General features: G+C 33.8%; 2 protein-coding genes across 3 annotated transcripts in view; one reads left to right on the forward strand and one right to left on the reverse strand.

The window, feature by feature from the left end:
* LOC145064836 (metacaspase-1-like) overlaps positions 1–21,131 on the forward strand; it is a 32,032-nt gene extending 10,901 nt beyond the window's left edge. Inside the window, exons 4-5 of one of the 2 annotated variants that reach the window (XM_079012205.1) lie at positions 6,727–6,894; positions 20,970–21,131. In XM_079012205.1, coding sequence (XP_078868331.1) covers positions 6,727–6,894; positions 20,970–20,975 — 174 coding nt within the window. In that variant the 3' untranslated portion in view covers positions 20,976–21,131. Of the gene's footprint in view, positions 1–6,726; positions 6,895–7,413; positions 7,712–20,969 lie in introns of those variants that run through there. The other variant, XM_079012204.1, reaches the window with a different exon arrangement.
* Positions 20,542–22,661, reverse strand: LOC145064837 (uncharacterized). Its single transcript, XM_079012206.1, has 4 exons — positions 21,896–22,661; positions 21,588–21,689; positions 21,214–21,281; positions 20,542–21,122 (listed from the first exon to the last, which is right to left on the reverse strand). The coding sequence occupies exons 1-4, from the start codon at positions 22,520–22,522 to the stop codon at positions 20,942–20,944; spliced, it is 978 nt and encodes a 325-aa protein (XP_078868332.1). The 5' UTR covers positions 22,523–22,661; the 3' UTR covers positions 20,542–20,941.
* Positions 22,662–24,881: the final 2,220 nt, after the last annotated feature.

Genomic DNA, 24,881 nt, shown 5'->3' on the forward strand with positions numbered 1-24,881 from the left:
TCCATGATAATCTTAAATCACTGCTTATTTCCAGGAGTATGACCGACAATGTAGGTTTGAGTAAATTAGTTCTCAAGAAGTGGGCTCCATCATCTATTAATATCGCCAATTAATAATTTCCAAACTAAATAAAGACTTATATTGCTTAAGTTCTCAAATCTAAAACGAACTATACTAACTGTGCTCCATCCAATTCATTTGCAACTATAATTCAGTTGTACCATGTTTTACTATGAAACATGGCGACTGGCATTGGCTTAGAGAATGAATCGATAAGGCTTTCTTACGACATGGATCTATTGACTATGATGTCTTTAAATTCTACTCACTAACAAATGTGATGGTACTTACTGAGTATAAGTCGTGTAACCTTGCATTACTTGGGATCCTTACTCAATGTAAATTAACCATTATAGTCACAAGATACTTTAAAAGGACCATCATTGATTGAATTTCAACACTGATGTCACTAATGAATCTCTATTAGTTATGTAGTTTATCTTTGCAGTCAACTAGCTACAATATACATTAAGTTTGTTGTTAAATCCACTATAGTGTATTACCTGATACCCAAGCTAATATTTCACCTTTCAATAAACGCAAGAATTATGAATGCGAACAAAATTGTCTTTATTAGCATGGAACTTAGCATCAATATAGCCTTTAAATTGATCTATTCCATACCTACAAGATTATTATCCTTTTTCCTCTCAGGACACCTAGGAATGGACTTCAGTTTGATTCAACAATTTTTGCTAAGTTGGTCTGATACAATTGTCTCACTTAAGGTATACAAGTCATCAGTTCTCGTACATGTCATGGTATATATGATCGATCCCATGACATAAACGTGTGGGACTCAAATCATTTCCACTAGCTCAACAGTAGAACTAGGACATTAAGATTTCCCAATGTCGTGCATGCATTATTAAGCACAATCTCTTTTGGAGTTCTGCATTTTGAGTTTCCTTAAAACTTTATGAACTTTGGTCGAAACACATAGATCTATCTCCATATATCGTTACATTTTGCATGTGTTTCTTGTACCATGTCTTTCATAATAAAACATTTCCCGAAACATGTCAAGCTTTTACACTTGCTAGGTTAGAACATTGTTTCCTATAAATCATATATTATCCATATATTGTGTAAGGGTGAAAATAGTGCTCCCACTAGCATTGACATATATATGGCTCATCCTCATTTCTCAAAATTCAAACTCTAGTTTTTCTCCCATTGAAACAAAGATTCTAATTACTGCTAATAACTTTGACACGTATATGGCTCATCTTTCTTTCTTGAAATTTAAAATCCTTGAATTATCCCATTGAAGCAAATATTCCAATTGTAGTATGCTTGTTTTAGTCCATAGATGAACTTCATAAGCTTACACATCATTCAAAACCTATTTTGGTTTGAATATGTGTTTCTCATCTTCTTGAAGATCTACTTACACTTAAGGTTTTAAGGCCAAGTGTTTGATCAACCAAGTTCAAACATATATGGGATGAATCTCGCTTTCGATGGCTTCCTTACACCTAGCATCCTTTAGGCCATGGCATAACTTTTGATAGCTGGTATACTCTAACTAGTATCTACCAGTGACTAATTTACCTCAGTAACATAGTATCCATATAACTAGGTGTATGACGCCCTTTATTAAATCTTAAAGAAGAGGTGGAGGTATGTTATTTTCCTTAATAGGTATTTCATCCTTAAATTGAATGCTAAAGCAACATCTAGGTCCTTTGTTGATTGACTCTTGAATCTTATCAAGATTACCATGGTCCTACTTGCTCTTTTGGATATCATCTCCTTCTCTTGGAAGACTACCCTTCGAGCAACAAACACTTTGTTCCTATAGGGTTTGATAAATAACTTCTAAAAAAGGCATGTTGGGACATCTAGTGAGATAACACATCTCTATTCTAAGTTCTATACTGTTGGGCGTTTCACGAAGAGCATAAACCTGATAATCATAAACTTCTATATATGCTAGTAAGAAATAAAATATACTCCACATCTTAGAGAGTGTCTCATATACTTAGTTTTTGCAAGACCAATGACTTTTGTAATGCTATTCACGATACAATCCATGAATTGTTTGTTAAACATAGTACGAATCATCAAGTATCAAATCAAACAATGAATTGTTTCTAATTCCAGCTACACTATTTTGGGAAAGTTCTAAGTGGAGACATATCGTGAAACTGTTTCACATTTCCCTAGATGATCGATAAACTTTTGAATAAGATGCTCACTATTCCTACTGGATATGAGTATCTCATCATTTTCCTTAGTTGATTCTTAATTACGTTTTATGAGAGCTCTGAACACCTTAAAAGGTTCTAGATGTATGTTTATTAAGATAAACATGTTCATACCTTTTTGAAGGTAACAAAGTTGGTCTTACCATGTATTGTGGTTAATTTGAATGGTCCATTAATGTGAACTAATTCCAACATATATTCACATTACCAAGTAGTTTATTCATCATGTATCTTGAAAAAGAATATTTGTATTTGTCATAAGACTTGTGGTCAAATGTTTTCCAAAATCATATCCATCCGGATATTTGGTATATAATGCATTTCTTATTTATATGTCGAAGACTATGATTTCACAAATACATTTCATCCAAACCCTTTTGGATGTGTACGAATCAACATTGAAGTATTGTTACAATACTAGTTTCATATAATTCATGACTTTCTTTTAAATAGAAAACATGTAAAATGTTCCATATTTAAATAAGTCAAAACAATCTCATGAGATATTAAATATAGAATTTGATTCATAAGCTCGTAGACTAAACATTTGGGGAGAACAATTTGTCTTTTGCAACTATGAATATCAGTAAGGGCTCGGTATTCATGATCAAATTGTCTTCTCCATGTTTCAGTCTTTTTACTTCCTTTCAGTCATTGCCCATTCTTGCACATGTCAGTACCTTATGTTTAGCAAAATAATCAAGGTTTAGAAGTAATATTCCAATGGTATTATGAATTCTTATATCTAACTGTAGACTAAACATTTAGGAGAACGAGTTGTCTTTTGAACCTAAGGATAATAGAACCAGCTCGTTATCCTTGCTCAAATTATATTCTCTATGCTTCAGTCGGTTACTTCCCTTCAAATATAATGGTCATGTATTCTTTCATGGTATTAGGTATAGCAATTCTAACCCCCTTTTACCAATGTGCAACAAATTTTCTTCTTCTTGAGACTTGCATTCATGATAGTGAAAGAAATAACATTTGAAGATGGAGTTTATAGGATTGGACATGTTAGTTCCAAAGGATCCTCAAAATGCCATACAACTTCTTCATGGACATTTCAATATTTTTTATATCAAAAGTGATTGAGCAAATTATATGTACATGTCAGCTAGTTGGTTACGATAACCATAGTTAACTCATAACTTAATGAAATTCCATTCTGCTCCAATATTTTAGTATACAATGTACACTTGGTATGTGCTCCTTACATATTAATACGAAGTGGCTAGAGGAACCTAAGGAAGAGCTTTATCTTAGGAATGATCTTTCTTTTTGTGTAGTAGAACTATTCTCAAACTATGAATTTGGACAAGATTGGTCTGTCCTTTTAGCTTATGCTTTCAAAGTTTTATAGAAATGGATTTTAGTGGATAAAATTATATAAATCATTCAATATGAATTTCCATTTTAGTTTGTTTTATTAATTCTTAGAAGACAATTACCCAATTCATAAATATAAATAAGACTAGGATCGATATTTCACTCCATGATGTGAAAAGGGATGCCATAATCACATCATGAAGCTATTTACGAAGGAAACACTATACACCGATTTCAATCACTATGAAATTCCTAGATCTTTGAGATTCATCGACTAGGGTCAAAGGCATGTTAATTTCATTTATGCTCATCTTAGTCAGGATGCCATGGATCATAAATTAGATGGTGAATCAACCAAGAAAAAACCATGTGATCCCTGACTCAGGTGATGCTTGAGATGTGCTAGTGCAACATCATTTTCTTCTATACTCTCAGATTGATATGCCGAAAAACCGCATATACCCCGCTAAAAAATTATAAAGAAAATGTTTGTTTTACATGGGTAGCATATGATTCATATTTTTAATTATACAACACAGAATTTTTTTAATACTTTAAGTTAATACTTGTAAGTTGAACATTATCCTGTCAAACCCTTTTAGTAACTCCACTCAAAACACAAAGAAGTGTTGAGGGTGGTAAGTAACGAGCTTTTAAAAATTGATCTCATTAGGAATCAAAGAAACCTCCTTAAACATGTCTTATAGCATTAGAGTGGGTGAGCCTAGCCGTGATAAGACTGGCGATGTTTTATTAAACATGCGAGGATGCAATGTTGTAAATGTCTTTATATATATATATATATATATATATATATATATATATATATATATATATATATAAACACATTCTTCTAACATTTAAAGAAAATTTAAATCTTTTAAATTTAAGTATTCTTAAGTAATTCAAATTAAACACGAGATGACAATATTAATAATTAATATTAAATTCATATTCAAATTTATAATCTCTATTATAAACAATAATCACACTAAAAAAAGGTATTATCTAAAATAACAAAACCCTAGGAAAGGGGAGGTGAGATCGAAAGATTCTACAATACCTAGAGGGGTTAAGAACTTCCGTCCACTATAGGGAGATGAAGGGGAGAATAGAATTTCTAGCAAGAAATGAGCATTTAGGTTTTGATCCCAAAGCAATAAATGACAAAACCCTAACTCCTATTTATAGACTTTAGTTGCTTAATCCCAAAGCAACTCCAAAACCTTATAGAACTTGTCTGATTTCTTCCAACCCTATCCCTTAGGTTCTGGAATGCTCCAATTAATTAAAGATTTTAATGAACATTCAGCCCCTTTAATTAATTAATTTTCAATTAATTCTAAAATAGTTTCTACTTTATTTATCATAATATGACAAATTAATAAATTAATTTATCCTATTTTTTTGCCTTTTAATTTCTCAAACGCGTCTTAAAGGCAACCCAAAAGAACCATGTTATTATTAGAAATATTATCAATAATTATGACTTTGGATATTCTTTCCAACATTGATACGTCATTATATTACTCTCCAAACAAAATTTTCAACTTTTTTTACAATGCGTTGAAGTCTATAAAGTTCAATGGAACATATATTTAATAATTAAAAGGTTTATTTTCTTATTAAAAAAATTCAATGATCATTAAAATTCATATCCATTAGCTGCTAACATGACATTCAACAATATTGAATGTCAATTATGCATGCCAAATCATTCAACTACCTCATTAAACTATGAATTATAGGGTGTAGGAAAGAAATCACAAACATTAGTGACCAAAAATGACAAATATTGTTGCTACAAATGTTGTTTGTTAGTGTCCTTTCACCGTTCTTCTGTGAGGTTTGTAGACTTAAACATGCTACTAATTATGTATTTGTTTTAGGGTATTCTTCTTAAAAGTTCTTACGTTTTGACATGGTATTAAATTAAATCTTAATATTTTGTAGCAATTAAGCTAACAACTTGCATTTGTTTACATGTGTTGGTTTTTACCTATTAAATCGGCCACCAAATATGCAGTTTTTCTTTTCATAAATATGATCAAAATTTAAGGTTTTTGTTTTGTTTTTGTTTTTTTTGAAAAAATTGTAGTTGTTAATATTATCGTATAATCTTAGTATATTCTTGGTTCCCGATTAATTGCATTATCTTAATTTAATATTATGGTATTCACGTTATTAGATAGAGAATATCCTTTCATCATAGTCTTTTCTCTTCTAAAAATAATTGTTATTATAATTTTCTGACAAATGATATCAACAAAAGCTTTTCAAGATCGGGATCCTATATAAGTTTATTTTCCGCTTTACAAAATCATGATTGTAAGATCAATTCAAGGGGTATAAGATCCCATCAAAACATTTAAAAACATAATAGATATATTTCATATTTCATCCCACAATTAACATTTTAGTTCAAAATAAATACTTTAAAACATAAAACATACATTTCTGATACATTACTTAACTTTTTAAGGTTCATATTCGATGCATTTAGTTAGTGCAAGATAAACTATTAGATTTTGTTTAGAGAAAATTTAATATTAACGAACTTACAATTGATCCTACAATCTTAATATCCGGTCTTTTTTTTGACAACCTTATCTTACCCAAAAACGATCCAAGTATGATTAGGATCGATCATTTGACAAAGGTATGATCATAGGATCATACGATCAAAATCGTGACTTTAACAAAACTGATATAATTTTTTTGACAAAGGCTTTTTTAAAATATAATTTTTTGTAACTTTTCGATTATTATTTTTACTTTAGAGAAAAGGTTGTACGATAATATCATCAGTCAAATACAGAAATACTAAGATAATATTTTATATCACATAGAAAATATTATATTAAGATTATAATAAGATAAAATACTGAAAATTAATATATATATATATATATATACACACACACACACACACACACACACAAAGAAAACCTACAAAATTTGCTCATATTTATGAAAAAACGCTCATATTCTATATGTGACCGGTTTACCAGGTAAAAGCTTAAATGTGTAGACGATTACAAGTATTTTGGGCTTAACTGATAAAAAAATTGTTTTAAAGGGCTTAAATGAATATGAGGTCAAAATTAATGTAAGGACTTTTCTGCAGGCTTTCACAGGCAATGCTATAGGTGCATTAACTTTTAGCTTCATCCAAGTTATTGAAACCGAAAGCAAATTGACCTATGGAAGGTTACTTAGCTCAATACGCAAAAAAGTCCATTACGCTCAACAAATGGTGGGGCGGTTTGTACCATTTGCATCTTCTATGTCTCAGGTATTACTCACCTTATTCGAATTCCAAAGGTGTTACTTATCAAAATACACATATTCTGTGGGTAAGTGTAAATTTATCTAAGGCGTCATCCATGAAACATTAGGAGCATGGGACTCAATGAAAATGGAAGCTACTTTTAAAAAATTAGTATTACGTAAGACATGAATACATATGTTGTCCACGTTGCAGCCCGCGGGTGTATGATATTACTCTAGGCTGTTGAAATGAACCCTAAGGTTTAGAAATTGTTAATTTTCCAAGTAACCTAAATTTTCCAACACTAAATAATCATTCACCCACACCTCCAACAACCGCAGATAATAGAATTGTTAACAAGGATACGATACACACACAAGTCTTAGAATCACATATTTTGCATGAACATTTTTTTCAAACCATGTACTTACTTACAAATAGTAATTTTTGAATAAAATCTAGTAAATCATCTATATAAGTAGTATGGTTAATTAGATATAAGTTTGTGCTGATTATTTACATATCGGAGTTTGGACTATGTAGGAGCCTCAACTATCATGTTCAACAAGATTTGAGATTTATTCGGAGCCTGTTATGATGTAAAGTATAAGTATAATTCTACCAGAGATTAAATGGAGATAAGAAAAACAATTTATGAAAATTTACTACTAAGTTGTTAAGTTTTAAGCTAAATTTGGAGGTCTTATCTATAATTGAGTCATAGTGAGGTAGTTACTCACCTAAATTGTCATCTTTCAAAAGGTCAAACCGACATTTTAAAAAGGTGTAATGGTTTATGGTATATTTCCAATAATAAATGGTATGTATGAGATGAACAAATATATGAGTAATGCTTTTATAATATGGTTATTTTGTGATGTTTAATATCTTTTGTTGGTATAAAATACATTGTATTTAGTTAGTAGAGTCTATATACCAATTGTGTAGAAAGTTCGTTAACGCAAGGGAAGTAAAAGTGATAATTTATAATGTACAAGTTTTGTGAATGTAACTTCGGGACCAACAAGGTTCCAAAATATTGTTTTAGGAAATTATATGATACTTTACAACACATCAAAAAATAATCACATGGAAAACCCAAAAGTAGCAATTCAAATTTTAACATATGGTTTTGCATGACTAGAGCGTCCCTAGTAAGGATTTGAGATTTAACCAATAACAATGCAAAAATAAGTCTTGGTGTTTAGATGGTAACATGTGTATTCCCATGAAAAATTTGTGCTGGGCCCACACTCCAACCCTAGATGTTTGGGTTTCACATATTCACTTTGTTAACCAACATATTAAAGTAGAATTGTCTCCCATTTCTTTTTGTTACAACTCCAACAATGTCGGAAAACATATTGTGACATCCGTATTTTTACGACCAAACTATACCTTTTCTTTATGCTTATTAAAACAAAGTATTCTTTATAAATGCATAATTTGTTCCATAAAAGTGTTTCCGAAAAAATGTTTTTTTATTGATTATTAAAAATTTGGGATGTTATAACTGACACAAGAAACATAAGCATAAACATAGTCTTTACAAACCTTACAGTAACTTATTATACTAATGGTCTATACTCCTCAAATTTCCCAACGTCTTCAATCATCATTATCTGTGTATATTCGTACTGCTACCTGTGATACAAAGAAACCGAGTGGGTCAGGCTTGTGAGCCTAGTGAGCACATGGGGTTTTCAACCTAAAATAATATAATTAATTTGTTTTAAATTATATATTTCGCATTAAACAAATAACCTGATTACCTATTCTCATTATTCTTACTCCCTGATCCTAAACCGATGACTTCAAGGGATCTAACCTAAAGGATAGTTAAGTAAACAATACTGCCTCGGGGATTCCTTAGCAATATATGTTGATAAACAATAATGGGGTGAATAGAGTGCCCATATGAATAATTCATTCATACCTACAGGTCATAGTATTGTCTCTATGAGGTTCCTTAGCATTTACAGGTTAGAGACCTACCCATGTAAAGTTCAGTGACACCTACAGGTCGTAGACTTGTCCATGTATGACTCATTAATGCCTACAGGTCGACCTATCCACATACGATTTATTTACATCTACATGTGGTAGACCTGCCCATGTATGATCGATTAACACCTACAAGTTGTAAACCTACCCTTGTATGACTAATAAACACTTATAGGTTGCAAGCCTATCCATGTTCACCAAACTTGTCTAGAATAGTCTGCGGCCCATCCTCTATACCCAAATAGATGACTAATCCCTAGTAGTATAATAATACCATGTTGGCTATAACCTCTCATCATATTTTACTTTCTATAGCCCTTCACTACCTAATATACTTTAGGTAAAATAAGATAAATGGTTCAATACTTTATTTAAGTATAGTACAATCAAGTAAGTTATATTGAGCACAAGTATTAAAAATATAGATAATAGGCACACATAGCATCTAAATAGGTAAATAATTCATATCTATATGTAAGATGAAAGTAACTATGAACTCACTTGTTAAAACTGGATGACTGATGATTTGGCAGCGCTTTGTCTAATTCTTTAGCATTTCCTTTGATATGATTAAGGTATGAATATCACTAAGTATTAGTCTTATTTTCTTGGGACTATTGATATTCTAGACTACTCAATAATCCTAATGTCTACTGATCTATAGCTGATAAGAAGCAACCCTTTAAGATCATACCGAAGGTAGGGTGCAGTTCGTATACATAATATAGTGTTTGGAAATCCCGCTTTAAAAACCTCACTAAATCTAGCCTAAACATCAACCCCAAGTAGATCAATATGTATTATGACATGGAATCACTAATAAATATTGTTTATAGGTTCATAATAATGATAATGAACTTAAACATAAGTTACACTTTAAACATAAGAAGTGTAACTAGCTTACAAAGTTTCTAGCAAAAAAATGGGAAATTACGGTGGCAGTACTTCGACCCAAAAGCTCCTTTTCGTTGGGTTGCCAACTACTCCAGAACCTAGCTAAAGTACTTAGAAGTCTGGAAAATTTTGACTCCGAAGATTAGAAAGATTCCAGAGAGAATGAGAGTGAATAGGGTGAGAAATGAAGAGAATTCGACTGATATAGATAGGATCACAGGGGGCGCGTAGTACACCCTTTTTAGACACGCCACACCTATTGGATGGCGTACCTCCATCGAAATACCGCCACCTATCAATCTCTTTGTGGCCTGAGTCATCTAATTCTAGAACGTTTGTGCGCCACGCCAAGTGACACACACATGAATTTTCCAGTTTTTCAAAAAGTTTTAACTTCTTCGTACGAGCTCCATTTTTGACGTTCTTTATATCTATACATAGTTACCGATGAGTACAACAACTTTCACTTAAACTCCGTTGGCTAATTCTCAATTTATTTTTATAGTTATATATATTTAACAGGCTTAGACTGTTAAAGTCCATATGAAAATCATAACTCTTCCCTACGATATTCGTTCTCGACTGTCTTTATATTGACAGATTCCTATTCACGAGATCTTCGATTCTCATTTAGATTATTTTGCCTCACAATTGAACAATCTAAAATTCGGTTTATGTATCGTATACTACTATACTGAAACTTCGAAAAATCATAACTTCCTCACATGAAGTTAGATTTGGACGTTCTCTATATGCACTATTAGAAATTGGGTAGGGTTATAGTGGAGATCTGGATGCCCATTGGATCATGTAAACACTTTTCGAACTAATATTTCTACCATATGCCCACTTACAAGAAACTCAACCTAGTATAATTCCAAGGGGACACTAACGAATCTAGGCATAGAAAACGTAAGACAAATTGCTAGAAGATGAGTTAATATGAAGAAAAATGAGAGCTAGAAAAGGTCTCACCTCTTCAAAGTGGAGAGCCTTTTATATAGAAAACGAGACGTAGGGCTTCGATTTAGGGTTTGTCGACATGGGTTCCTTTGGAAACAAGTCAAGGGAATCCAGAATTAAATAATAAATCAATTGTTTCCAAAACTGATGATCTTAGTCAATTTTACCATAATCACCCTCAAGAATTAGATTTTTTTCACTATGTAGCCTCAAGAATTCGATAATCCCAAGCGGGACCCCAACCAGTTCCTCTGCCCCGAGACCTTGCGAAAGGGGCGTTGCCCCTTTGGAAACCCTGAACTCGAGGCGCTGCCCCTAGACCCCGACTTGTCGTCAAACCGACTTCTATTTCAATCTTATACATGCGTGCACTCTGAATATACCCAAGCGTATATTATAGTACTTATTATTAATACCATGAGCTCATATGTAAGTTCCAATTACAAAAAATGTCATGGTGGTACTAAAATCGCTAACAATCCTCCCCCATTTTAGTGTAACCCTTGAACAAACATAACATTATCAAACACAAAACCAAACTAGTACTTAAATGAACAGGTCACAATGATTGAATTCCCATTTAGTATCATACTCTTACAAATATTCGAGAATCAAGGTGTTATAAGAATTGAATCCATCAACCCATTTGAATACCAGAAAGTAATATACATACTAGTTTATTGAAATTTGTAGTAAAATACAACTTAACACTATTATTAAGCCGTGTGTCCTAGTCTTATCATGATCTTATCACAGCCAAGTCCAACTCCTCTTAAAATGCGGCTACACTTCACAATCACGTAGGTAACTCCTTTCCATGTATCTACACATAAATTTAAGAGTAAATTACACGAATGGTCCCGATGGTTTAGGATAATTTGCGCGTTTGGTCCCTAACTTATTTTTTTTTAACTCGGAAGGTCCCTACTGTTTGTTTTTGTTACATGCTTGGTCCCTGTATTACATAAAAAGTCTATTTTTCTCTTTATTTTTTAATTTATTTAAATAAACACACCCTTAATCTCACACTTCTCACCTTACCTTACGTACCGCATCATTTTTTCCTATTTAAATAATACTATTTTTAGGTATGGTAGGGACCAAGCTCGTAACAAAACAAACAATAGGGACCAAACACATAAGAAAAACAATCAGTAGGGACCTTCCAAGTTAAAAAAATAAGTTAGGGACCAAACACGCAAATTACCCCAAACCATAGGGACCATTCATGTAATTTACTCTAAATTTAATCAAAGGAATTATTAAGAAGTTAAACTTCAACTTGGTCAACTGCAGAACCGAACACATTAACTGGTATCTATACTTCATGTGTTCCAATCTATAAGTGTGAGCTTTCCACATTGAATTCAACTTCTAATGCCATATTAGAAGGGAATTAGGTGTCTCACCATTATAGATTTTAGATGGACTTCAATTCCATCCCAAGAACATACTTGTGCACTAAGTCTCTTGATAAACCCTTAGTCAAATGATCTACCAAATTATGTTGCGATTTCACAAACTCAATAGAAATTACACCATTCATGTTAGTTCTCTAACCATACTATGTTGGACACCTAAGTGTCGACACTTGTCATCACACACTTGAGTATAGGCCCTGCCCAATGTAGAAACGTTATCACAATGGATAGAAATAGGTGCTAGTGGTTTAGACCACAAAGGAATCTCAAAGACTAAGTTCCTTATCCATTCATCTTCTTTACCAGCAGAGTGCAACGCAACAAACTCAAATTTCTTTGTTAAGTTTGTAATGCAAGTTTTCTTATTAGAAGCCCGTGAAATGGCACCTCCACTATGCAAAAATACCCAACCAGTCATTGAGTGTCACAACTAACCTTTATAACTAGGAAATTATGTACTCTTGTAAACATCATCTATTGTGACACATGTAATTCTTATTCGATATCATGCACTATGCTCAATCAATGACAACCAACTTAATCAAGAGTCACAAGTAAAGTTCAAAACTCTACACAAAATGTTTCAAATAGTCAACTAAGGGTTGAAAACCCTAAGAATCCCGGTTCAAGTTTATGATGGACTAGGATTTTCTTATTGGGCCTAATGGACCAATAAGCATTCAATTTGACTATGTTGGGCTTAGAACCCTTAAATGGGCTCTAAATGGACCCACATTTACAAAACTTAATATTTTGGGCCATGTGGGCCTAAAATGGTTTAGTTTATCTCTAATGGGCCTCGTTGGGCCATAAATGACTCCACGTACCCTAATGGGCCTTAAACCTTTTTAATTAGCCTTAATGGGCCGTGAACTCCCATAAAAGGGGCCTAATGGGCCGAGAGCTAATTAATTGGGCCACATAGGACCATGACCAAGCATGTAAGTCCCAAGTCACCCATCCTTCTTCTCTTCTTAGCCTTTCTCGGCCCAACTATGTAAAAATAGGAGATTTGCATGAAAAGAGGTGGTGACACCTCATTTTTATTTTGAGGACAACCAAGTTAATTACATAACATGAATCTAAGCAAGACTTTAGCAATGGAGCAATAGCCTAATTTAAAACCCCTCCCCTCTATTCTTATTATCTTCGACCGAGACCTCACACACACACCATCATCTTCATATTACTTCAAACACTTACAAGAAATCTCTCAAGAACTCCTTCATCTTCCTTTAAATTTTCGAAAATTAGAATGTGTTTCAAGAGGTTAGTCATCAAAGTTCACCATAATTAGTAAGTTTTAGTTAGAACTATATAGTTTTAACTCCAAGTTACTCCTTAAATCTCTTCTTAACCCACATTTATTCATGATCCATACTCTAAAACTTCATAGAACTTTAGATCAACTCAAGGAAAGCTTGGTAGGGCCGAAACCTCACTTTTTTCTTCACCAGACCGAGAACAAACAAGCAACGTGAGTTCATACCCCTTAATTTTCGGTTTTACTATGTTTTGGGGGAGGATACAAGTTGAAATGTGCTAGATCTATGTATTTGTGCATGCTTATGTGTGTTTTCTTGATTTAAATTGTGATTATGTGATGAACATTATAGATCTCGAAAACTCTAACCAAAAATTGTGATAATTGAGAACTAAAACACTTTACACAACTTAATATGATGATAAATGTGTTAAAAATGTGAAGATTCATAAGAAACTAAACAAAATCTTAAAAAAGGACCACTTTTGACAAATGACCAAAAAGATAAGTCCTCCTTGGCATTTTTCGGTTTTTACAAGGGTCACAAGAGTCAAATTACTTTAAAAATGGGTAATTATGATATTTATGACTTTAAAAGGGTCAAAAGTGTAATTTTTCGCATAATGGGCCAACTTATGGGCCTTACGGTTTTCTTGGGCATAAAGTGTAAACATTTTAGTTTTTATGGACTAAAATGTCATATTATACAAAATTTGAGTCAAGAATGTAAATCTATGGATATAGGGGCTGAAAATGTCACTTTCCTCGAATTTGGGCCAAAATTGTTATTTTTATAAAAATTGGGCCGAAGTTGTAAATATTTATGAATTTTGGTCCGAAAATAAAATTTAAACCAAAATGGGCCACAAATGGTCATTATATTTGAATTAAGCCCATAAATTGAAGACTTTTAGTCTTAAGGGATCTAAAGTGTCAAATTTTCCAAAAATGTAACTAAAATGTGTATTTTCGGTCTAGTGGGCCAAAAGTGTCACTATTACAAAAATTAGATATTTTTGGTTGTCTTGGTAATACCTCGAGCTAAAACAAACAACGGTATACTAACGAATGGATGAAATACTTCGATAACAATTTTATTGGGCCTAATACTCTCGTTACATAGCCAATGGGCCTTAGGGGCCTATTTAAGTGTATATTGGGCCTAATATCTTCCATGACATGTTTATTGGGCCTTGCGGCCCTTTTACATGTTAATTTGGGCCTGGACTATGGATCACATTTTATTGGGCCTTAGTGGTCCATTTACATGCCTATTGGGCCTAAATTACCCTATTAGATGTTTATTGGGCCTTAGTGGTCCATTTACATGCTAATTGGGCTTGGACTGAAAATCACATGCTTAGGGCATCTCCAACCCACCCCCAAACTCTATTTATTCCCCCATTCTTCTCCAACCCTACCCCATTTTCACCTCCATTTTTGGAGATATGAATAGTATTCCCCCATATATGGGGGAATACTATTCATATCTCCAAAAATGGAGGTGAAGTTTAGTTGTCAATTTTAGTCCCTCTCATTTTTATTTTATACATTTCTAGTTTATTTTATCTACTAATAATAATTTAAATACAGTATTTAATATTTATAATATAATGTTATATACTAATTTATATTAATTAATCATAAATATATAGTTTAATTAGTAGAGGGGTGTATTTGACAATATATACAAGTTATAAAAATGGAATATTCCAAGAATATACTTTTTGGGGTAAAAAATGGGGTAGAAAATGGAGTAGGGTTGGAGATGAAACACTGTTTACTCCATTTTTTACTCCATTTATGGGGGAAAAAATGGAGATGGGTTGGAGATGGTCTTAGTGGATCTTAACTATCCTTCTACATATCCATTGAACCTCATATATTCATATACATACTTTTGGATTTGAAAACTTAAAACATGCACGTAAACATTTTACTTGGTGAAATACATTACTCGTGAACAAGTTGAGTATCTAGTGAGACTTGTCGGTTGACACCTTTGAGTGTATGATCGTAGCCTGTAGTTATAACCAGAGTGTCCTGGAGGGAGAGTGGGAGTTTATTTATATGTTGGGTTAATTAGAAAAGAAAGATATAAACCAAGGGGCGAATTAAAAAAATTTAAAAAAAATCATCAAACAAAAATTAGAAAATTTAAAAATCAAACAAAAATCAGAAAATTAAAAATCCAAAAATAGTATTATTTCTATTTTATTCTCTGTTCAGAAAATATGAAAATTCCAAAAATTTTGTTTTAAGTTTTCTTTTAGTTTTGTTTTGTCTTGAAAAGTGAATTCAGATGTAGATGAGACTCATGGAGATTGTATCGAGATTTTCTGAGTCAAGGCTTCATCCGTGATCATCGAAGAATTTTCATTCGAAGGAGCAAGAAATGAAGATTATTCTTTCAACATTCAATTTTTCAACCACCCCAGAAGCAAGGTGAAGCTGCACTTGAAGATTATGTGACAGATTGCATTGAAGCCTCCTCAATCAATTTGCTACTATCTTTGTACCTGCTGAAGTGATCCAGAAGATTCATTCTCTCTGATGTTCTCTTTGAAGATTCTCAAGCTGAAAGCGCTATCTTTCAAGAATCTCTATAAGAAGCCTCCTCATCCAATGTGCGTTCAATGTCAAATTCTGAAGAAAATCCCAACTGCTCAAGATGAAGTCATTTATTGAAGATTCATCAAATTCATCTTGAAGTTGTGAAGAAATTGAAGATTAAAGCTGAAGCCAAGCTCCCAATGAAGACTGACAAGAAGAGCCAACTACATTTTAGGGGGAGTTTGTTGGGTCATTGGAAAAGAAAGCTATAAACTAAGGGGGAGATTGTTGGGTTTAAAATATTGGTTTATACTTTACATTTTCTAGGAAAATGTATTTTTATGTCTAGGACCGTAAACAACTTGGTGTTTCCGGCTGTATATGTGTTTACGGTCGTGAACAGGTTTACGGTCGTGAACCTGTTCACGGCCCATGTCTCATATATATATATAAGCTGAGGAGTGCATGTGAGAGAGTATACGGCTGAGAGAAGAGAGGAGCTTAAGTGTGTGTATTCTAAGGTGTGTTTTAGAGAGAGAAAGTGAATCTTGTGTAAGGAGCATCATTCCATTGATCAATACATTCAAGATTCACTTATTCTTCTTCTCTTTCTCTTCTATTTTGATTTGACATCATCTGTTTGATTGGGATTCTGAACCATCAAATGGATCTAATTGATACACAAGCATATTGGGGACTTACAACAACAATATAGATCTATACGGGGTGACACCCCAAGCCTTAGTTGTTCGCTATAGCTAGACTAGGCCAGTCTAGGGCGACAAACCTTACCTACATAAAAAACCGGTGCCTGAAAACGCCAAGACAGGCGAATTAGTCATTATCAAGCATGGTTGTAACGGCTCACTTAGAGACTAACTTCATCAAAGATTTTGGTATATTAATACTAATCTTAACAATACTAAAAACATACATACATCCATACACGGTCTTGGAAATTTTATGACATCAATACTCATATAAGCAGAAAATATCAGATTTTCTGGGATTAATACAATTATACATTACCTTCTACTTACCATTGAAAACATAGGATTTTATCTAGATTACATCTTTATTATCGATACTTTTTAACTACAGCAAACGCACATGCATTAATACTTGATTTTGATACATCACGTTCAAACCATTTTCAGAAAATATCGTATTTTCTAATGTATACTAACAATTCAAAACTTTTCGTTCAAATATGCTTATGAACTCACCAACATTATATATGTTGACGTTTTTTAAAATAACTTGTATTCTTAGGGAATCGTTAAGAAGAAAGGTCAGCAGGAAATGGTGGAAGTTATTATATTTTGTTATCAACATACATTAAATATTTTGAACATGTAACATTGTACTTGATGTAAACAATGCTGGTTGTATTTGATATGCATGATAATGATGATATCATGTTTCATTTATATTCATTGTAATGATATTTCAAGATGAAGTCACGCACAAGCCCCCCGGACATTTCCGCCGCCTGGTTCAAGGGTGTGACATTGAGAAATGATCCTCCAGGTTGGTTATCCAACTTGCATATGGATATCCTTCCAAAACTAAAAGATATCCCAAGTAACTCAAGCCATAATCCATGGTTCCCATAAGATACTTAAACACTCTATTCACTGCTTGCCAATGTAGAGCATTACGATTCTTGGTGTACCTACTAAATTTTCCTATAGCAAAATCAATATCAAGCCTGGTACTTGTCATTGCATACATCAAACTACCAATGGCATTAGAGTATTCCAATTGTGAAATAGGAGTTCCAGTGTTGTCCATCAATTTCACACTTGGATACATATGAGTGCTCATAGGAGAACAATCGGTAAAATTAAACTGCTTAAGAATTTTCTCAATATAATGACTTTGAATTATTACCAGGCCTTTTTTTTATTCTTTTAACTCTTATTCCAAGAATTATATCAGCCTCTCCCAAATATTTCATGGAAAACTTAGATGATAACTGTAATGCCCCAATTCTAAGGTATCGATTTTATAAGAATTTTCCTGTTTTCAAGGTCTACTCGACGAGTTGGTTGCCCTACTCGTCGAGTAGAAGCGGGTTGGCCCGCGTGTTTTAGTGACCTACTCGCCGAGTCCAAGAAGGGACTCGACAAGTAGGAGCTGGCAGATGAAACCCTAAATTCTGGGGATTTGCACCCTATTTAAGGACCACTTATTCCCCTTAGCCTCTCTTACTACCTCTCTTGAGTTCAGAAACCCTAATTCGTGGTTGCTCTCTACAATTATGTGCTCCTTAGCTTGGAAGAGGGATCTTTGGAGTGAAAAGCTTGGAGTTCAAGAAGTTTGGAGCAAGGGGCTGTTGTAGATTCAGATTCTTCTCTGTCTTGGCATCATTTTGGAGGTAACAAGTTGTTACCTTGGCTCTCTCTTAGTTAGATCTCTTCATTATGGGTTGGGATTTTAGGGTTTTGTGTGGTGGTTCTCCGATTCGGGTCAAGATCTGAGGTTGCAACCTCATATCTAGACTCCTTTGGCCCCTCTTTGTCATAAAGCTTCAATCTTTGTTGAGCTATGACCTTTCCCTTACCTTAAGCCACTTCTTTAGCTTGTTTTGGGTCATTATCACCTTGCATGCATGTAAAGTTTGCAACTTTACGTGATAAACATGCCTTAGGAAGCTGGATCTACAATATGGAGCCTTAGCATGGCTTAAAAAGCATCTGTATGGGTGAAGGATCGAAGGGATTCGGCGAGTCAGTCGGATGACTCAGCGAGTCTGCTAGGGTTTTCCCAACCTTTGGACACGTATGAACTCGGCGAGTTGTGGGGAAACTCGGCGAGTCAATCAAGGATTTCACGACTTCTCGAGTTCAGGGAGGAGTCGACGAGTTGGGTCAACATGCACTGTTGACCTTGATTGTTGACTTCGACTTTGACCAAGGGTTGACTAGTTGAACTCTGAGGGTATTTTGGTAATTTGGGAAATTTATGGAAAAGGTCTTATGGTAATTATAGGTGCCGAAGTTCACGTTGGTGACTCGTGAGTTTAAGCCTATCACTTCAGTGCGACATCTGTGAGGTGAGTTATTCTCACTATACTCAAGGGTCTAAGGCACCAAGGCCGACCCTTTACATTGCTATCAGGTTAGGTTATGCTAGTATGAACTGTTAGTTCGGCATCGTAGAGGGTAGAATAATATTATGTGATATGTGGTATGATCCGTTAGATCAGTTGTTGTCTATAGACTGTTATGTGATTATCTGTTATATGTGCACATGTTTGTTTGGCGGTTGAGGCTTGTCTGCTTTGTACGAAAGCCAATAGACCTGGGCATTCCAACCTGTTGGTTGTGGGCTGTGAGTATTCCATCCCGATGATGATTGGACTCATAGTACGTGGGCATTCCAACCTGTTGGTTGTGGGCCTGGGGTATTCCAACTCGATGGTTGATTGGACCCATAGTATGCTGTTTATGATTATATGTGTATTGTTGTGGGTATGGGTATTTTGGGGAAACTAACTAAGCTTTCGGGCTTATAGTTTCAGTTTATTGTTTCTGGTATATCAGGGGATCGCGGTAAGGCGAATGCATGATCGTACAACTCCTCATGATTTGCTTATGTTTCTGGGAAAACTCTGATATTAGATATTTTGAAAACAAACTTTGTAATGATCAATGGTTTTAAATGTTTTGAAAAAGTTTTAATTTGGCATGAAATTTTTGGGTGTGACAATAACAATTTTTTTGTTTCATCCACTTGATTTTGGTCGGTACTAAAAATCAGCATGTCATCTACATATAACCAATGATCACTCCAGCACTAGTAGCATCATCAAATCTACTATAAACATATTTATCACATTGGTTAATCTTGAAACCAGAAGACAAAATAACTTCACCAAACTTTTGATGTCATTGTTTAGGCGTTTGTTTTAGCCTATACATAGGTTTGACATGTTTACAAACCATATGCTCTTTATCGGGCATAACAAAAGCTTCTAGTTGTTTCATGTAAACTTCCTCGTCAAGTTCACCATTTAAAATGTTGTTTTCACATCCATTTGATGAATAACTAGATTGTGGATATTTGCCAAGGCAATCAACAATCTAATAGTAGAAATACGTGCAATAGGAGCATACATATTAAAATAGTCAAACAACGAGTTTTTGTTTAAAACCTTGAATGACTAATCAGACTTCGAACTTGTCAATGGTCTCATTAACATTCATTTTCTTTATGTAAATCTGTTTGAAACCAAGTGGTTTAGTACCTGGAGGCAAATCAGACAACAATCAAGTGTCATTTTCAAGAATTGATGATATTTCATCGTCAATTACTTCCTTCCAAAATATTACATCTTGATACTGCATAAGCTTTTGAAATGTATTTGGATCATCCTCAATACTATAACAATAAGAGTATTAGAGTGAAACTGTTCTTGATGGAACAGTTGTTTAGTGATTATTACTTAAGGATAATATTTGACACGACACTCAAACATTTATCCATTTCAATGTTTTATTTTCTCTATACTATACGCTCAATCTAATAGGGAATCAATGAATTTTCGAAGTAGAATACGACACCCTCATAGTTATTATATAAAAACATGAACATAATCAAGAAATCGTTAATATTTAGAAGGGATTAAAATGCAGAAAAATGAACATACATACATGGGCTTTATATACTCCATTGTCCATATACGTACGTAATTATGTATATAAAGGATAGATAAGAATGGCGACACTACAACCACTATAGCAAAACGATCTCTAGACACAAAACAAGCGTCCTAAAAATTACTGTTTAGACTAAGGAAATACTATGGTCCTTATAACCATCACCATGTGGCAGTCACACCTTCATGTATTCTTACAATTTTTTCTATATATATTATTTATCATTTCTTAACAAGATTGTACTAAATCCTGAATAACTTATAATTCAAAACCTGTAACTGAAAAATCTTGCATTCACCACTGAGAGTTTAGCGTAATTCATCTTCTGATATGCAGCTATAGAAGGAACGAGAACTAGTACTAAATGAGGTAAAAGAATCATCATGAAGGAAGTCTTTGAGGTGTTTTGCGAATTCTTTGGGTTTCTCCAGGTTAACTGCATGACCAGCATTTGCAATGACTACCATTCTAGCATTCTCTCCAAGATGTCTATTAAACGCAACATATATATGAATAATCATGACCCTATTTAAAGCAAAATAAAAATGGAAACCATAAACTATGATTAAATTGAACTCACCTAAGTAATCTTTCACCAAGGATCAGAGGGAAAATTTGATCTTTCTCTCCCCATAATATCAATGTGGGCTGTTTGATTCGGCACAATAAACAAATTCATTTTCAACAAAGTGTAACAATCTCATATAATCGACCCTAACAATTACATTTCGGATTTTAACCAAGTGGTATTATCTTTAATTAGTAATATATAACAACAAATAATAAATCAGTTTATTTTTTTCAAAAAAACAAGGATGGCATTACTATACCACGTTTTTTTGTAACAATGGGCTCAAAATCATTGAAGACTACTGAAAGTTGAATTTGTTGTAGTTTAGGTACGTGTTTGAAAAAGGATTTAGTACCATAAAAGAAAAGGTTCTAAGTTCAAACCTGATTAACCTTCGGCATTCTTGAATATTCTGAATACTGTCTGTCCTTGAGGATTGATTGAATAAGCTCTCTCTTTTCTTTTAAATATTCCGAACACATCACCTACATGTTACAAAATGACAAATGCAAAAAACGTATCAATTTCATTATTCGTTTTAACCATTTAAGATTCTCATTTTCTAGACCCTGATCACAATATACGAGCATAAAATATAACCACTCAAGTTACAACCACGTTAAGAAACATATTTTCCACGAGGTATACATTCTTATAAGAATAAATAGATGTAAATATGTAATAAACTTACATCAATGAAATCAGCTAGAAAGTAATTTGGGATTCCCTTGACAGGCTTTACAAAAGAAACTTTCATCAATTCCCTCAACTTTTCCGGCGTCTGAGCCAACAAAATCTTCTCAGCCTCTTCCACATTGGAAACTGTGAACAACCCATCTCTCAAGTCCTTCTCCTCCAAACACAAGCCGGAGCAACACACCACCAGCCTCTCCACCACCTCCGGGAACTGCACAGTCATGCTGTACCCAACAAACCCACCATAACTTATCCCAACCAATCTCATCCGCCTCACCCCAAACCAATCCACCATCAACTTCATCACACATTTCGCCTGAAAAGATTCGGATCTTTCTGGCCTAGATGTGAAGGAACTACCAAAGAAAAGTAAATCAGGCACAAAGACATTGAATTTAGGGGTGAAGTAAGAAAGGAGGTCTGCGTATTGCCACATGGCGTTGGCGCCAAAGCCATGGAGGAGAAGGAGGTTAGGTTTTGATGGCTTGTAGGTTCTTGGGATCCAGCAATGCATGATTGTGCCATCGCCAAGGTCGTTTGATACAGATCGGAGGCCGGAGAAAGAGAAGAAATAACGATACCATCGATCCTTCATGGTTGTAAAACTAAATAATCTGGCCATGTTTATATATGAAGAGGAAAATTAAAGAAAATTCTTCATGCAAAGCTTGCGCAATGCATGAACGAATATTTCTTGCTGATTGAAAAGAAAGATTTTGTGGGCATGCAATATGCATCCAACCAAAATTGAAAAACCTAAAAGGGTGTCAAATTTGGAAATTAGCTGGGAAATGGGTGTGTGAAAGAGAGGAGATGGTTTGCGAATTAATAATGGGTCTCCATGCCGACAAATGTCCCAATTTAATTAAATGAATTTTTAATATGAAATAAATTGTTTTAGCAAGGAATAATCACAAACACACCCAAATGGGAGAACATATATCAAATACTATGTTGAAAAGATAATTAACATTTCTCAATCTACACTTGGAAGGTGAATTTAATAGCTCTAGCTTGAACAGTTTGTCTTTCACTATAAAGATGTAGATAGTTGGAGGGATCAATCGGATCTTAAAACATTGAAGATGGATTGTTGTTCGTGAATTGCGGGAAGCTAGAGGGCTGAGGTGTAACTTGTTAATTCTAGAAACATGACCTTCAGCTACGGAATTAGCGACATATTCTATCAGTAGGTAATCAATGACGGTTTCCTGAGGGATCAGTGACGGAACACACAAATATTTCGATCAAAATCCTTATAGAATTTTATAGAGGTATTACCGAGGGATCAACAACGGAATGATAAGAATTTATTGACAAAAACGTTCCCTAGATAATCCGTCGCAAAATTAAAACCTCTTGTTAACAGAACAACGACTGATTACTAAAAATTACACGACTTTTTTTCTTACCCTCGCCAATCGCTCGCAGAAAATCAAAGTGTCCATTTTTTATACTCCTCGCTTTTCTTTATTTTTTCATTCCCTCAGTTTATTTTCATTCCCCGCTTTTATTTTCCTTCCCTCTAATTTCTTCCCAAACTCTACACAATTTGCTCCCAATGCCCTAATCGAACCCCCGTCGACTCAAATCCCTCCCCCGCTTGGAAAATCACATCCACCACCGTCCACCTGCACCGCCCCTCTTTGATGTATAGGAAAACTTCAGAAATCAGATCCTTGTTGGCTTTCATCTCGTTCGTCTGCCTTCCTCGTTGACTCGCCATTTCCCTGCCAACGCTATTCGATCTGTTGGATATCCTCCATCGTAAACTCGAGCAAACCTAAAGTAGTTCATCAGCTTCCTATATTGGTTTCTTGTAGTGTGTAAGTTTCATTTCCATATAGTTTTCTTACTTCTCTTTCATTTTTAGCACAAATCACTACTCATTTTTCTAAGCACTACCTTCCTTAACTCCTTAATTCTGGTTTTCCTAGGGTTTTCTCGTTGTTTACACACATTTTGTTTTTTTTATTATGATTTAAAGCCATCGGTCTCTCTTGATGAATTTCTATGATTTTTAATGTTTAGTCAATGAGAATTTTCATATTGATTATCTTAACCCCAATTTCTACTTCCGGGTAATTGTAATATTTTGGATTATATAAATTATCATACGAATTCTGTTTTAGATATGAACTTATATGAATTTGGTATTGGGTGTAGGCATTTGACAAGGGGCTCAATTTCAAAATGACAGCAATCATGATTTCCATAATGTCTAGACCTACTGTCGGTATTTTTTTTTTCTTCTAATACTGTTATATTCTCTATTCATATCTTCTTTGTACGATCAGTGTTTAAGTTTTAAGTTAAGGATATAGCTATTAAGTTAGAGATTTGTTCATGTTGTGTGATATCTCAAGAGTTAACATCCCATAGTCCACAGAGAGAAATTAATATTTGAGTATCTCGGTATATGAATAATACCTACTGTGACCATTAGGAATTTGGTTTCTTGTTTCAGGAGCCACTTATAAGTGCAGTTATGGACTCAAGCATTCATGTAGTGGAAAATGGGAGGAAATGTATTCAAGGAAAGGTATCAAATATCTATGTATTTTGATAAATCTTTGGTATTTTCTTATAAATTGTTGTAATCATAAATTATAATATAATTTTCTTGGTTAGTGGTACACTATGATATGAGTATGAGCTTTATAATTGTTCTTAATGGATTTGATTTTTGCATTTCTTTTTGAATTTCCAAGAATAATTTATATAAGTAGTCAATTTCTGAACAACTATTCCTCTATATCGAAATACAAGGAAAGATGAAGATTTGAACAATTTGAGTAAGAATGTAAAACTGTTTGTAATTGTGAATCGAATTTGAATTTGGAAATTAATTAGTTCATGTTTGACTTTCAAAGTCAAATATGTGTTGATTTTTGCGACACAAATAAGATAATGCTTGTGTTCTTTGTTCTTAGACAAATCAAGATTAACTAATGCCCCTGCAATTTGAATTCTATGTGGTT

Source organism: Lactuca serriola, chromosome 7 (assembly GCF_051521515.1).
Source record: "Lactuca serriola cultivar US96UC23 chromosome 7, Lser_US96UC23_V15, whole genome shotgun sequence".
NCBI classification, from domain to species: domain Eukaryota; kingdom Viridiplantae; phylum Streptophyta; class Magnoliopsida; order Asterales; family Asteraceae; genus Lactuca; species Lactuca serriola.